Source organism: Colletotrichum acutatum (assembly GCF_030867785.1).
Source record: "Colletotrichum acutatum strain CBS 112980 chromosome Unknown BDZ83scaffold_92, whole genome shotgun sequence".
Lineage (NCBI taxonomy): Eukaryota > Fungi > Ascomycota > Sordariomycetes > Glomerellales > Glomerellaceae > Colletotrichum > Colletotrichum acutatum.
In genome coordinates, this window is record NW_026849086.1 from 62,008 (window position 1) to 76,743 (window position 14,736).

At 52.6% G+C, this 14,736-nt stretch overlaps 7 protein-coding genes across 7 annotated transcripts; 6 read left to right on the plus strand and 1 right to left on the minus strand.

Moving 5' to 3' along the window:
- Positions 1-192: 192 nt before the first annotated feature.
- BDZ83DRAFT_755035 (FMN-dependent dehydrogenase) lies at positions 193-1,734 on the plus strand (the record flags this gene model as incomplete). Its single annotated transcript, XM_060514559.1, has 8 exons — positions 193-320; positions 383-485; positions 538-772; positions 829-1,011; positions 1,069-1,143; positions 1,209-1,462; positions 1,524-1,600; positions 1,659-1,734. The coding sequence occupies 8 exons, from the start codon at positions 193-195 to the stop codon at positions 1,732-1,734; spliced, it is 1,131 nt and encodes a 376-aa protein (XP_060361700.1).
- Positions 1,735-2,468: 734 nt separating this feature from the next.
- Positions 2,469-3,833, plus strand: BDZ83DRAFT_705624 (uncharacterized protein; the record flags this gene model as incomplete). The annotated part of the gene is made up of 1 exon (XM_060511511.1): positions 2,469-3,833. The coding sequence occupies exon 1, from the start codon at positions 2,922-2,924 to the stop codon at positions 3,831-3,833; it is 912 nt and encodes a 303-aa protein (XP_060361701.1). The 5' UTR covers positions 2,469-2,921.
- Positions 3,834-4,225: 392 nt separating this feature from the next.
- BDZ83DRAFT_584805 (fungal-specific transcription factor domain-containing protein) lies at positions 4,226-6,633 on the minus strand (the record flags this gene model as incomplete). Its single annotated transcript, XM_060505797.1, has 2 exons — positions 4,226-5,194; positions 5,248-6,633. The coding sequence occupies 2 exons, from the start codon at positions 6,631-6,633 to the stop codon at positions 4,226-4,228; spliced, it is 2,355 nt and encodes a 784-aa protein (XP_060361702.1).
- Positions 6,634-7,423: 790 nt separating this feature from the next.
- Positions 7,424-9,264, plus strand: BDZ83DRAFT_743202 (4-aminobutyrate aminotransferase; the record flags this gene model as incomplete). The annotated part of the gene is made up of 4 exons (XM_060513132.1): positions 7,424-7,614; positions 7,679-7,714; positions 7,791-8,947; positions 9,015-9,264. The coding sequence occupies 4 exons, from the start codon at positions 7,424-7,426 to the stop codon at positions 9,062-9,064; spliced, it is 1,434 nt and encodes a 477-aa protein (XP_060361703.1). The 3' UTR covers positions 9,065-9,264.
- A 113-nt stretch (positions 9,265-9,377) lies between these two features.
- On the plus strand, positions 9,378-10,900 carry BDZ83DRAFT_705634 (uncharacterized protein). Its single transcript, XM_060511512.1, has 5 exons — positions 9,378-9,525; positions 9,592-9,797; positions 9,859-9,939; positions 10,016-10,485; positions 10,550-10,900. The coding sequence occupies exons 1-5, from the start codon at positions 9,509-9,511 to the stop codon at positions 10,817-10,819; spliced, it is 1,044 nt and encodes a 347-aa protein (XP_060361704.1). The 5' UTR covers positions 9,378-9,508; the 3' UTR covers positions 10,820-10,900.
- Positions 10,901-11,727: 827 nt separating this feature from the next.
- BDZ83DRAFT_584804 (aldehyde dehydrogenase) lies at positions 11,728-13,442 on the plus strand (the record flags this gene model as incomplete). The annotated part of the gene is made up of 4 exons (XM_060505796.1): positions 11,728-11,855; positions 11,928-12,127; positions 12,205-12,397; positions 12,461-13,442. 4 exons carry the CDS (start codon positions 11,728-11,730, stop codon positions 13,440-13,442), a joined length of 1,503 nt encoding a protein of 500 aa, XP_060361705.1.
- Positions 13,443-13,594: 152 nt separating this feature from the next.
- Positions 13,595-14,681, plus strand: BDZ83DRAFT_631422 (DJ-1/PfpI family protein). Its single transcript, XM_060508901.1, has 2 exons — positions 13,595-13,884; positions 13,964-14,681. The coding sequence occupies exons 1-2, from the start codon at positions 13,746-13,748 to the stop codon at positions 14,608-14,610; spliced, it is 786 nt and encodes a 261-aa protein (XP_060361706.1). The 5' UTR covers positions 13,595-13,745; the 3' UTR covers positions 14,611-14,681.
- Positions 14,682-14,736: the final 55 nt, after the last annotated feature.

Below are 14,736 nucleotides of genomic sequence, written 5' to 3' on the forward strand. Positions count from 1 at the left end.
AACTCTCATGACTGACGGAACCAATTCCGATATATTATTTCACATAAGCTTGCCAGCTCTCCATTGTAGCAACTACTCTCACATCCAGTATCCCTCTCCATCTCCTCTCAAGATAATCCCATGTCGAGCTGGTGCAATCGATCCTCAAAGCACACCCGACCAAGATAATCTTAGTCTCACTAATTTCCCAAAATGGCAAACCGCGGCGCAACTTGGGACCCCGATGTCCATACCATCCGTGATCTGATGGAGTTGGGCAGCAAGAAGCTCCCCAAGATGTACAGAGATTACTACAACGAGGGCGCAATGGATCTCGTAACGTCAGTCGCCTGAAGTTAGCTCCAGAGTATCCGAGAAATTACTAACACTCGACATTATACAGACTGAAGGATAACGAGGAGGCATACAACCGATACAAGATCATGCCGCGTATTCTCGTCAATGTCGACAATATCGACATGTCTACCTCGATCTTTGGGGCCAAGGTATGTAGATCGCATGGTCGGAATCTCACAACTGCTTACACATTCCCGCTAGGTTTCATTTCCCTTGGGCTTTAGCCCGGCTGCGATGCACAAAATGGCACACCCAGATGGCGAACTCGGCACGTCGCGTGCTGCAGCAAAGATGAATGTTTGCATGGCCCTTTCTTCCTATGCCACCGAGTCGATGGAGAACGTGGCAGCCGAAGGCGCTGGAAACCCATATATCATGCAGCTGTGTGTACTCAGAGACCGAGAGACCACTTTGCAAATTTTGAAGAGGGCTGAAGGTAGGCAAATCATATCTCCTAGAAGCATGAAGCCAAAATGCTAAGAAACTTGATAGCATCTGGATACAAGGCAATCTTCCTGTCTGTCGATACCCCGCTGCTAGGCCGCCGATTGAATGAGTACCGAAACAACTTCTGTCTACCCGACGGCATTGAGTGGCCTAACCTCTTGTCCGATGGAAAGAGCGAATTGAGCGGCAACGAGAAGGATGGCGAGTCTTCAAACCGACATGACTTTGGTACGCCATAAAGCAGATGCATGTTTTTGAATTCATTACTGACAACCAAAATTGCAGACCCTTCGCTTGACTGGGACTCGGCCATTCCCTGGCTCAAGAAGCACACTAAGCTCCAGCTATGGCTGAAGGGTGGTAAGTTGATTATACTCCTCGCCTCTTGTGATGACATCGAACTGACTGGTTGACTTGTCTAATAGTTTACACTCCCGACGACGTAGCTCTCGCGATCAGACACGGCCTCGACGGTGTCATCATCTCGAACCACGGTGGCAGGCAGCTAGATGGCGTGCCTGCCACGTTAGATGCTTTGCGCATCTGCGCACCTGTAGCGGCGGGAAAGATTCCTATCGCTGTTGATGGCGGTATACGCCGTGGTACTGACATCTTCAAGGCGCTTGCCCTCGGCGCGTCACATTGCTTTGTGGGAAGAATCCCCATTTGGGGTCTGGCGGTACGTCAAGACACGACTGTTCAAGATTATTCACGGATAAAATAGCTGATCAGCATGATAGTACAATGGGCAGGAGGGCGTTGAGCTGGCGCTTAAGATCCTCCAGTACGAGCTCAAGGTTGCCATGGCTCTTGCAGGGTTAGTCCCGAGCCGTCAACTGGTGAACATCGAACATAGCTAACTAATTTGTCAATAGAACCCGAACGATTGCTGAAATCTCGAGGGGTCATGTGGCATATCTGAACGGAAGCGGTGTTTTGGCGAAGCTTTAGGTGAAACGTGTGTATTTTGATAGCATTTGCATAGCGAATTATCATTTCCTCAGATCGATCATCATCAACGAAATTCGCAACAGTGTTAGTTTCTATCTTTTTCGAGATGCGGAAGATATCTTCAATGAATCATCTAAGATGCACAAAATGTGACAGCCTACAACCAAATCTAGTACAACCGGATCTCCTGCATCATTAGCTGCTAAAGAGCGCCGGGCCTGGGCAATCACACAAAATTGTCTTCAAGGTGTTTCTAATCGCACCCCAAACCATGACTGTGACTACATGTGCAGAATTCAAGCGCACTTTGGCCGATGTGTGTCATCATGGCTTTCTTTGCCCGACTTTGCCACCCAACCTGGATCTGCAAGCGCCACGCAGCTTCGCAAAAAGACACTGACTCCTACGAGACCCTGGATGACGAAGTTAGTGTCCCTTGGGACGCATTGCTGCGTCCAGAATCCTATTGTACCGGTATCAATGAAACCCCAATGTTGGTCGTCCCTTTCGAGCGCAGAATGGCTGTCCTGTTTGGTGATGGTGTGAAGCAGATGGCCGTTTCTGCGCCACACACACCATAGTCAGGCCAAGCCGGCCTCCTACAGGAAGGCCTCCGCGACGGGATCCACTCTACCGCCCGGACCTACCCCGCGGTATCTCGATCAAGACAGCGATTTTGGAGACAGTCACCGCGGGGCATTGTGGATCCCCGGGACCGGAGCTGACCCCGCGGTGCCGTCTTATTTCGCTCGATTCGAATTACCCCGCCATCCTCACATCCCTTTTCCAGAGCCGTTGTGAGGGGCACAGGTGACAGAAGAGGCAGGCCTGCTCGAATTGGTTATACTTCGAGTTATCGGGTGCGCTTCCGGTCGTCTTTGTGCTATAATAGAGAAGGTTTGCGCGTGTAGCTATCCGCAAGGTACGAAGCAAGAGAAGCCGGCTTGCGTTTGTAATCTTTGACACGCTGAAATTAAACAAACACCCAGGGAAACTGGCAGCTATATGACGTTGGCATCCCAAGCTCAATAGGCCCTGAATCTTTACATTGCAGTATCAATCAAGTCCTTACATCAACGTTTAGCTTGGTCTTTCTGCAGCAGAACTTATCTTACGGTTCACCGCACAACATTCTCAATTACTGCAAAGCCTCAAACCACTCTAACGACCTGAATAACACGTTCAAAATGACTGCTAGCGACCTCAAAGGCGTCCTCGTCGCCCTAATCACCCCCTTCACCCCCGACCAAAAAGAAATTGACACCGCCGCCCTCGATGCACACATCCAACGCATGATCGCCGCAGGCGTCCACGGCCTCGTCCCCGGCGGCAGCACGGGCGAGTTCACAGCCCTCACCACCGAAGAGCGCAAAATCCTCGTCAAGCAGTCCGTCGACTCTGCTGCCGGCCGAGTCCCCGTCGTCGCGGGCATCGGCGATCTCTCCACCGCAAAGGCCGTCGAGCACGCCATCTACGCCGCCTCAGTCGGCGCCAGCGCGCTGATGGTTGTCCCGCCGTTTTACGATGCGCCCAACTTGGTACAGTTGAAGGAGCTGCTCAAGGAGATTCACGACGAGTCCAAATTGCCGATTATGTACTACAACATCCCCTCCGCCAGCGGCGTTTCGCTCTCTCCTGAGGAGATTGCTTCGCTGTCCGAAGTTGGCGTCACACATCTGAAGGATACTTCCGGCAACGCGCCCGCCCTGACAGACATGCTTTTCACCGAAGCAACCTCCTCCAAGGTAACCGCCTTCAACGGCTGGGACACCCTCACATTCTATGGCCTGGCCGCGGGCGCAAAGGGCTCCGTGTGGGGCGCGACAAACATCATCCCCGAGCTGTCGTCGCAGCTGTGGGAAGCACTGGGGGAGAAGAAGGATTTGGCCAAGGGTAGGGAGCTGTGGGCCAAGATTTTCCCTATTTGCAAGTTCCTCGAGGCGCCTGGAGACAACTACGGCGCGGCTGTGAAGACGGGCATGGAGTTGCGCGGGTGGAAGACGGGAGGAATGCGCAAGCCGTTTAAGCTGCTTGAGGGCGAGAGGCGCAAGGAGCTTGCGCAGTTGTTGAAGGATGCGTGCGTCGAGGTTGTTGTGTAGAGTACTTTACTAGTAGATAAATTGAAGTAAATGTTTGATCAATGCCCAGATCGTGTCTTGGCGGCTTCTTTGTACGATGTCCCTTAGTGTCTTTGCAGGTTTCAACAAGGCTCGATGTGGTTGCTATTATTCACAGAAATCGGCACGCTAAAATTAACCCCCCAGCTTCCTCGGATAGATTCTTCGACGCGGCTTCATGATGCAGCTTTTTGGCCAATCCTATCGACGCCCTAGCTCCCATCGAAGGCAGAGGAATTTTGGTCGATGGGCGAGCTCGCATAGCTTTCTTGAGAAAGGTTGGGACTTTGAATCCTAAATACAGAAAAGTTTCAAACGCTATAGTTGCACATTGTTAATCGTCTACATCATGGAGTCTGCTGATGTACATATATTCACCTCGGAATAGTATTCATCATGTCCGGCCAGCTCAAAGTCCAATCACCGGTCTCCGTCCTTTTATCCCATACACTCTGGGCCAAAACACTAGGCTTATCCGTACCAAATATCACGCCGCTATTATCAATTGCCTGAAGCACTTTGAGGCCCATCTCTTGTAAATCAGGCGTTGTAGCCTCGCACGCAGCAATGAAAGCTGCCCACCCTATGCTCGTCGCAAAGTCGTGATCGTCCGCTGTCTCTTCAAGGCACGGCTGAATGAAATCCAGCGTCTTACGTACAGAATCCTGAATTACCATTGCGCTCATGTTGTAGACGCGACGGTAAAAGTAGATGATAAGTGCCTGGTGCATGGCAAGCGTCAGATATCGGATGATAGGATGGTCTACGAGCTTCGTCTCTTGAGTGACGAGTTCCCGAGGACGACTCGGCCCACTTTGCATATCCGACGATCCCAGTGACCAGGACCAGATATTCTGCTCCAATTGTTTAATATGGCGCGACAAGGCCATTGAGATGCGGTGGTCGTACATAGCCATGGCTTCCAGCTTGGTCTTTTCATTGGCGAAGCTAATGGTCTGCGACAGCAGCGTCATCAGTGACTCTGGCACACCATAGATCTCTGGGTACATCGTCACAGGCCAGTGGCCAGAAACATCTAGATGAATATCCGCGTAGCCGACCTCTGCGGGCTTCTCCCGTGACAGGTCGAGGTCGGCGCCGAGAGAATCTTCTGCAATACGGAACTTGCGGAGCGACACCGCCATCTCGGTTGCTGCCTGCGCTTGGGATTTTGCAGAGTCTATAGCAATGTCTGTACTCTCTGCAATAACGCGAAGGTGTGTGTAGACATGGTGTAGGACGCGGACGTGGAAGGATTTGGGCATCGCTAGGCCGCGGAGACGGATCAGGCGTTCGGCATCGAGGAGGAAGATCTTTACTGCGCGGGATCCATTATAGAGAACCTGAATGGCATTAGAAGATTCAAGTGGTATCGTGTGTTTTAGAGTGTACCTACCGATACCATGGCTGTAGCAAGAATAGCCATGAGGATCTCGTTGTATTTGGCCTGACTTGGTTCATCAGATTCGCCTTGTAAAGCCATTTTGAGATGCGACTGGGCACTCTTTTGATAGTTCTGTCCAATATCCAGCCACTGTCTTGTTGACTTCTGGCTTTCCTTGTTCGAAGACTGATGCATATGAAAGGCGCTCTTTGCTAGCAACGTACACAAGATACTGTGACGGGTATGCGAAGTCGTGTTCCAGAGAGACAGTTCCGCAAAGGTTTCTAGAGCGCAAGGCAGGAGCCAGAGCTGCCACGGTGATATCCTCATACCCTTGACGGACGACGACGATTCCATAGTCTTGTAGTATCGTAAGAGGGAAGCTGCATGTGACGGCAAGCATGGTTCGATTGCCGGCATATTGTTAGTAAAGGGTGTAGAAAGCTTGCGCGAGATCGACAGGTCTTGCTCGTCTGTCGAAGGACTGGCCGGTTCTTCTATATGGGTTTGGACCCTATCATGGTTCTGGCGTCGGTTATTTGTATCCTCCGCTGGCCCAAGCTCGGTATGAGCCATTGCTGGCGTGCGCGGGGATAATGGCGAAAAGAAAAGATCTAGTGCAGAGTTGTCCATTGCCATCATGTGAGACAAACTTCCCGACCCTTCGCCATGCATCCACGGCTGGCTCATGTTATTGATCATGCCTTCGGTGCTGAAGTTGTCGAACGGTCCAGGTAAGAAATATGGCTCTAGAGCTAAGGAGTTATCGTCAACGGACCAAGGCTCGATGACAACCTCCTCGGTATCTTCATCGAGCTCGCCGTCCACCGTCTCTGGCAAGGCATCGGATGGCGAGGTATTAGGCGAGCTCTCAGACAAAGAATGCTGCAACGGCGACGATCCAGCATCCGGAGAGCCATCAAAGGCCCTAAACACACCAAACGGACCAGCTACATGCGCATCGTCCCTATGAACGCTCTTCTCGTCGAGATCCAGAACAATATCGCCGGCAGACTGGCGCCCCATGCTCGTCACAATCTCGACACTCATCGTCTTTCTCTCCTCCTCAGTGAAAAGCGGGTACCGGTAGGACGTGCCGCGATGAGCGTGCTTCTGCTCGGCGGAGCACAGGGGGTCCGGAACCCACAGGAGCTGGCCATCGTAGCCCTCGCAGACGAGATTGAGGCGGCGGCAGGATGAGCATACTGGGCGGGCCTCATCACACTTTAGATGGCGACTTCTGCATGTGCGGCAGCCTGTGAACGTTCTTGAGCGAGGGACCTTCTTTGTTGGGGCAGCGCTGTCGGTGGTGGTCCTCGTCTTCGCTGTTGGCTTTCCTTTTGGAGGAGGCGGCTTTACCCCGGATTTGGACCCTCTGGTGGCCGGACGGGCAGGCATTCTCGAAGATGATGCAGGGAACCGAAGTTCAGGGCTGGTGATCAAGCTGTTTGATTGGATTTGGCACGTAGGAGATGATTGTAGTTGAGAGGGATAACACATCAGGCTTGTGTTCCCGATGGGTCGATTCTCTCGTGCTCTTGCGTGACTTAAAGAGAAGCCGACGAGCGACACAAGACGAATTTGCCGTTACGTATGCATCGACATCGGCGGAATAGCTTAGGCCAGCTGGGCGATAGGGATGTTGTTCATCAAGCGTGGACAGTTCGGCGTCGGTATCCGTGGATGCCAAGTGTAGTCAATCTTTGTTCCTGCCAAAATCATCTGGGAAGGTTTCCGCGACATGAATCGGTACGTATCGGCGCTAACGGGGTGGAGACTCCACGGCCGATAGTAGGGTCCATTCCGCTAGGATAATGCCGGATCAGTCACTAGAATGAATCTCAAGCTTTAGTTATGGCTTTTCCTTCCCAGTACCCGCAGACGTCTGACGGCCGGAAGGTAAGAGATGGGGATCTGATTGTGGTGTAATTGGACGTGTTGTGCTGCCTGAACAGTATGATGGGAATGCCTTCGCGAGAACTTAGGTGGTCCGTGACACATGCGTGTAAGTCGAGTGTCAGGACTGTACCTCAGAATAAAACCAAGTATTTTATCATCAATCTTCCGTCTCGAAAAACGTTCACAGTACATGTGAAAGGACTTAAACAAAGTCGCAATGGAATTCAGGCACCCTAGATCACTCACACTGGTCGCTGCAGTCCGACAGTGGCCTCGAGTTGTCGCTGGCATGCGGACATTCTCGGCTACATCAAGCAACCGCGCAGCTGCCATCTTCTCGAACGAGCCTTCTAGGCCAAAGCTAGTGACATCCTCACTTCCCGGACCTAAGGTAAAGGACGGTCTTGCAGAGTTGGAGGAAGTTTTTGACACCAGGAGTGCGAACACTTTGGTTGACTACGAGAGGTCAACAGGTAATTAGTGAGTCAAATTCGCATGTCGTTCGCCTCGTCTGCATATCTATGATGCTGATGGAATTCTGAAGTCTTGTCGATGCTGATGGTAACACATTCTTGGATGTGTATGTATTGCGAGGATCCTCATTCCCACGTATAGACCAGTAAAGAACTGACGAATTACGTCTGATTGATGCATAGATTTGCTCAAATCGCCTCGATTCCGCTGGGATACAATAACCCAGAACTCAACCGCGCCTCTGTAAGCCCAGCCATGGTCCGTGCCATCGCCAGCCGGCCAGCACTTGGAAGTTTTCCATCAACAGACTATGCAGACCTCCTCAAGACCGGCATCCTGAAAGCCGCACCGCAAGGTCTAAACCAAGTCTTCACGGCAACCACCGGATCGGACGCAAACGAGACAGCATACAAGGCCGCCTGTATCTGGAAGGGGACCCGGGACCGCGGTGGCAGGGATTTCAGCACTGCTGAGCTGGAGTCTGTCATGCGCAACCAAACGCCTGGTGCGAAGAAGTATTCGATAATGTCATTTTCGAAGGGGTTCCACGGCCGTCTTTTTGGAAGTTTATCCACGACGAGGAGCAAACCAATCCACAAACTCGATGTGCCGGCCTTCGACTGGCCTGTGGCTCCTTTCCCGCAGCTCAAGTACCCCCTTGACCAATTCGCATCTGAGAATGCTGCCGAGGAGAGGAGGTGCCTCGAAGAAACAGAGCGTGTGCTGGACGAGGCCAACGACACAGTCGCGGCAGTGGTCATTGAACCTGTCCAAGCCGAGGGCGGCGACAACCACGCATCCCCCGCCTTCTTCCGTGGTCTTCGGGAGCTTACCAAGCGTAAGGGCGTGTTGATGATCGTCGATGAAGTTCAAACAGGAGTAGGTGCAACAGGCAAATTCTGGGCCCACGAGCACTGGAACCTCCCTTCTCCGCCAGACATGGTCACCTTCTCAAAGAAGGCACAGGCGGCGGGTTTCTACTTTGGCGACGCTGGTCTACGGCCTGACAAGCCGTACCGCCAGTTCAATACTTGGATGGGCGATCCCGTGCGAGCGCTGCTGTTCAAGGCGATTTACGGAGAGATTGAGAAGCACGGGCTGGTTGAGCGAACGGCGCGGGTCGGCGGGTACCTGTACCGGGAGCTGGAGGCGCTGGCGGACAAGTACCCGCAGCACGTATTGAACCTTCGTGGCAAGGATCGCGGGACATTCATTGCGTGGGATTGTCCACGGAGGGAAGAGGTTTTGGCCCTGGCTAAATCGAAGGGGGTGAACATGGGTGGCAGCGGCGATGCTGCAGTCCGATTACGGCCGATGTTGGTGTTCGAGAAGCATCATGGTAAGTCAATACCCAAGGAATTGATAATCTAGAGTACGCTTGGAGACTGACGAGTAGCGATCGATAGCCGATATTTTCCTCGATGTGTTGGAAGGGGTATTCAAGCGGCTATCATAGGCTCAGCCATGGCCAGGGACACGTCTCGAACATGGATAAAACGATTGATCTATAAGCAGGACTCACAAAGACCGTTCTCGAAGACAGAATCATACATTAGCACACCCTTCGGTGGGTCGTCTGTAGTCAAGATAGCATCGCTAATTGGCAATTGGCGTCAATGTTTAAACAAGCTGGAGTGACGCGATGGAGTAGCGCATTGTGTAATTCGTGGGGCAGCTTGGCAGCTTCACTGCTCTCGTCCACTGGAAGAGATTGGTAATCTGCTCCAAGCTTCAACCCCTGTTTGGAAGGCCAGCGCGAGTAGGTTGCGAGTGGTTTATATACTTCCATGTGATGCCTCCTTAGATCCTCAAGTTCCGAATCGCCATTATCAACTCTTCACTCATCTCCAACACTCAATCGGAAAGATTTCAGCGCAGAGGATAGCAAAATTTAGACAGAATGGTTAACATCTTCCTGTAAGTCAAATGAAGCTCAGTGAAATAAGCCCGTGTAAGTGCTCCGTGCTCACAGAAAGCCTCCAGGACCGGAGCGACGGGCTACATTGGCGGCAGCGTCCTCTCGTTGCTCGCCAAGTCGCACCCCGAGTACGCTGTGAGAGCGCTAGTCCGCGACAGCGCCAAGGGCAAGATTATCACCGGCGCCTTCAGCAAGGTCGAGATCGTCGAGGGTGATCTTGACGATGTTGAGACCATCACTCGAGAAGCTTCCAATGCCGATGTCGTTGTCCGTATGTTTTGGTTCTGCCACATAGCGGCCTCACGAGCTGAATTCGCTAACACCAATGCCAGATCTGGCTGCGTCTGGACACTTGAAGAGCGTTGAGACCATCCACAAGGCCCTATCGTCCAAGTCGGCAGAGCAGAAGCCATGTAAGTCTACGCAGCCTTTTCTTCATCCAGTTTACACTCAGGAGCTACGGTCAATGATGCTAACATCTTAGCGCAGCGCACTGGATCCAGATCTCTGGCGCCAGCGCACTTGCCGCAGCAGAACTCGCCGACAAGTCCCGCAGTCCAGGCTCGGCGAGCGACCTGGTCTTCAACGACCTGACCGGAATCGACGACCTGCGATCCTTCATCCAAAAATACCCGACCCGTGCCGTCGACAACTACCTCCTCAAAGTCGCCGCCGATGAGCCCAAGATCAACACGGCACTGGTGTTCCCGCCCATCATCTACGGCCGGGGACTCGGCCCCGTCAACCAGCGCAGCGTGCAGATCCCGTCGCTGGCGAAAGCCACGCTGGACCGCGGTCGCGGGGTGCAGGTCGGCAAGGGCCTAAGTCGCTGGGGAAATGTGCATGTTGAGGACGTTGCACAGTTGATTGCCCGGCTTGTCGAGCGAGCTGCGGAGAAGAAGGGCGAGGGCGAGGTTTGGAACGAGAATGGACTGTATCTCACTGGTGTTGGTGAAATTGTGAGTGAAGATAACTCTGGGCTCAAATCCTTCCTTTGCACCAGCTAACAGACATGCTTCACAGTCGTTTGGTGAAATCTCGAAATTGGTCGCTTCCGCTGCTGCGAAGAAGGGTCTCATTTCAGAAGATGAGGTGGAGGAAGTTGGACCCGAGGAAGCGAACAAGGTGCTGCCACACGGAACGGTGCTCTTTGGAACGAATGCTCGCAGCGAGGCACTTAGGGCCAAGAAGGTACTGGGTTGGGCGCCGGCAGGCGAGAGTTTGGAGGAGGAGATCCCCAAAGCTGTGTCTTGGGAAGCTCCCAAGGTTCAGCACAGTGAGCTTAAGCGATGAGCAGTCGATGCGTGGCCCTAGATGGCGGTACATAAACCAAGAACAAAATGAATTGCATATCTCATACAATCGTAAAGCCGGATCATCCAGTCAAAATCGGATGAAATCCTTCATATGTTACCGGCCCAAAGAGAAGTGTTCACCATCAGGCTTCGATCCTTTCCGTCAAATCAGATTTCACTCATTATCTCAATGCTCCAGTGAGGTTAATCTAGTTAGAGGACTCCGATTCAGCTTCAATTGAGGGACGAGTGCCTAAATCAGGGAGCAAGCTCTCCGAATCGCAATGTGGTGGTGTGGACTTGGCCCCTCATTCTCCATCTCCTCTACGAAGACTCGCTACTGTCCTCGTTTGGTTACGCAAATTCTATGAGGAAGGCCTCCCCGACCACTCTGAGCTTCACTGCTCTGACATGATCATTCCCAACTGAGACCCGAAAGAGAAAAATGTGCCAAATCGGTACGAAAATCTCAGTCGCTTCGCGGTCCAAAAAGATGAGAGTCTCGGATACTCAATCCGAGAGGCCACCCGATGAATGTCTTTTGGAAACGCTGTCTCATTTCAGCTTTCCCCCACTGCGGGGGAGGGGTAAGTGAGACCCCGCCTGGCAGGCTACGCCGATACTGAACAGATACAGCGTCACAGGCGGATTCAATCTGCTCGCATGTCAAGGCCGAATTCGCAGGCGTTTATCAGATGATGGTTCGGAGTGATAACCTATCTCATGAAGCCTAACTACTTACTCAATTGATTCTGGAAACGTCTTCTTGGACATTAAAACTCATCCCAACTTCAAGAACCTGATTCATAACGCCGGCCCTCATCACCATCTCAAGCCTGCATGCTGACTGAACTTCCGAGAGAGAGAACTCAACATCGCAGTCTCGTTTCACGTTTTGAAATCAAGATGGGAGATCTCTCCATTGAGTTGACTGCGCCTAACGGCCAGAAGTGGACTCAGCCAACCGGCCTCTTCATCAACAACGAATTCGTTCCCTCATCCTCTGGACAGACCATTCCTGCTATTGATCCAGCGTAAGCGGTGGTCTTCAGATGATTCACAATGTTTTAACTAAGATGACTTACTAACGTCCCGCGGGTTATCAGGACCGAAGAAGAAATCGCGAGAGTTCATGCAGCCACTGAAGACGATGTCGACAAAGCCGTCAAGGCCGCCGCTGCGGCGCTGAAGGCGCCCTCCTGGAAGGCGCTGTCGGCTTCAGACAGAGGCATTCTCATGGCCCGTCTTGCGGACCTGATGGAGTCGAATAAGGAATTGCTCGCAACTATCGACGCTTGGGATAACGGTAAGAAATCCTCAAAATTCTACTCGACCTCAAGACAACACCTGCTCCAGTCCAATTCTGACGACGTAACTACGCAGGCAAGACGTACCAAGAGGCATTGACAAACGACATGGTCGAAGCCGTCGGAGTGATCCGCTATTACAGCGGCTGGTGCGACAAGATCTTTGGCCAGACGATCAGCCTGCCAAACAAGTTCGCCTACACCGTCCGCCAGCCCGTAGGGGTTGTAGGTCAAATCATTCCGTGGAACTATCCCATCTCGATGGCAACGTAAGATGCTTTCTACGATGATAGACTGAGTTACATTTTGCTGACCCGTCAACCGCAAAACAGATGGAAGCTCGGCCCCGCACTAGCCTGCGGAAATACCGTTGTTTTGAAGGCCGCTGAACAGACTCCCCTTAGCATTCTGGTCTTCGGTCGCCTCATCAAGGAAGCCGGCTTCCCGCCAGGCGTCGTGAACTTCATCAATGGTCTGGGTAAGGATGCTGGCGCGGCCCTCGTCTCCCATCCGTTGGTCGATAAAGTCGCATTTACGGGATCAACGGCGACCGCAACCAACATTATGAAGATGGCATCTGCAACACTGAAGAACATCACCCTCGAGACGGGCGGGAAATCGCCGCTGTTGGTTTTCAACGACGCGGATCTCGAGCAGGCTGTTCGGTGGTCACACATGGGCATCATGTCCAACCAAGGGCAAATCTGCACAGCCACATCGCGGATTCTCGTGCAGCAGGATATTTACGATAACTTTGTCGCGAAGTTCATCGACGAGGTCCACAAGACAAGTAAAGTCGGCAATCAGTGGGACGCCGAAACCTACCAGGGCCCGCAAGTCTCGAAGCAACAATACGACCGCATCATGTCCTACTTCCGGATCGGCCGTGACGAAGGAGCTACAATCAAGACTGGCGGCGAGAGGCCGGCGCATCTGGGCGAAAGGGGGTACTATGTCGCGCCGACCGTCTTCACCGACGTCAAGAGCGACATGAAGATCTGGCGCGAGGAAATATTCGGCCCTGTCGTTGTGATTCAAAAGTTTGGCGACGAGGCCGAAGCGGTGTCGATTGCCAATGACAGTGTTTATGGCCTTGGCGCCGCAGTCTTCACGACGAACTTGGAAAAGGCGCATCGCGTGGCAGCTGAGATCGAGGCGGGAATGGTTTGGGTGAATAGCACACAGGACTGTGATCCAAGGGTCCCCTTTGGCGGTGTGAAGCAGAGCGGCATCGGGCGGGAGCTTGGTGAGGCAGGACTTGAGGCGTACAGCCAGATCAAGGCGGTTCATGTGAATATGGGCAACAAGCTCTAGATATTAGAAGCATCATCACATTCCATGCCTCGGCAGACACCGCAACTACTCCCGTAGAATTTCCAAGCAAGATGACGCGATTCAGAAGGGGTTCTTTTCCCAGTTACTTTAGTAATAATCCCCGCATAATCTCTCCCTCAACAGTGATTCCTTACGTAAACAATCCTACCGATCTCCGAGCGCGGTCATCGGTTTTCCGCCTACATAGCTAGAGATAAATGAGCAATGACTGAATCGCGGGGTCCCAGCGCTGCCCCTCGCCATCTTGGTGTCTTGATAAACAGTTCTCAACACTGAACAAGCATGCTCACTAGAAGTCGCAGCCTTGCCACATCAGTGATCTACAGAAGGCCCTCTACAGCATTCATAATTGCTTCGATTTGCGTCAGAAGAATCAGCCTGAGCTTTCCAATGGCTCAAGATGGCGAGCGTGCCGCTGATGGTGAGTCGTGAGCACGAGTGAGCCAGTATCTCACAGAATTGATCGCGTCTTTTAGTTACTCTTTTCTGACTCAAACCAGGCAAACCCGTCAACTTTGGCCTCGTACTCTTCCCAGCCTTCCAGTCCCTCGACGTCTTCGGGCCCCTGGACGCCCTGAACATGCTATCAGGCTCATACAAAATGAACCTCTACATCATTGCAGATACCTTAGACCCGGTGCCGACAAGGGTCAAGGACGCCAGCCACATCTCAAACTTCTGCGAGAGCGTCGTCCCAACACACACATTTCAGACCGCCCCGCCCCTTGACGTCCTCATCGTCCCCGGCGGGCAGGGGACCCGGAACCCTAGCATCAGCACCGCGATCGACTTTGTTAAGGAGCGCTTCGACTCACTACAGTACCTGCTGACAGTCTGTACCGGCGCTGGAGTCGCGGCACGGGCGGGCGTGCTAGATGGGCGGAGGGCGACGACGAATAAGCTCTCGTGGGACCAGACGATTGCGCTACGACCGCAGGTCAACTGGATTCACAAGGCAAGGTGGGTGCAGGATGGAAATGTGTGGACGTCTTCGGGTATCAGTGCTGGCATCGATTTGGCGTTTGCGTGGATTGGGGCCGTGTATGGGAAGGATGTTGCGAAGAATATCGCCAACAGAATGGAGTATACGCCTGTTGAGGACCCAAGCTGGGACCCTTTTGCTGACTTGTGGGGATCATCAAAGTAAGGTGTGTAGATATACGTGGTGTTTATAGATGGGTATTGTGTAGGCCATTTTGAAATGCTCTGATCTCTGGATGTCTTCCGTTGTTGTCTCCGCATGTCTGATACGGTGTCCAGAGTCGTCATCGAG

Coding starts and splice junctions, on each gene's coding strand:
- BDZ83DRAFT_705634 (XM_060511512.1), top strand. Junction 9,798..9,858: donor CAATGCCGATGTCGTTGTCC/GTATGTTTTGGT, acceptor CACCAATGCCAG/ATCTGGCTGCGTCTGGACAC. Junction 9,940..10,015: donor GTCGGCAGAGCAGAAGCCAT/GTAAGTCTACGC, acceptor ATCTTAGCGCAG/CGCACTGGATCCAGATCTCT.
- BDZ83DRAFT_631422 (XM_060508901.1), top strand. CDS start 13,746: ATGCTCACTAGAAGTCGCAGCCTTGCCACATCAGTGATCTACAGAAGG. Junction 13,885..13,963: donor TGGCGAGCGTGCCGCTGATG/GTGAGTCGTGAG, acceptor GACTCAAACCAG/GCAAACCCGTCAACTTTGGC.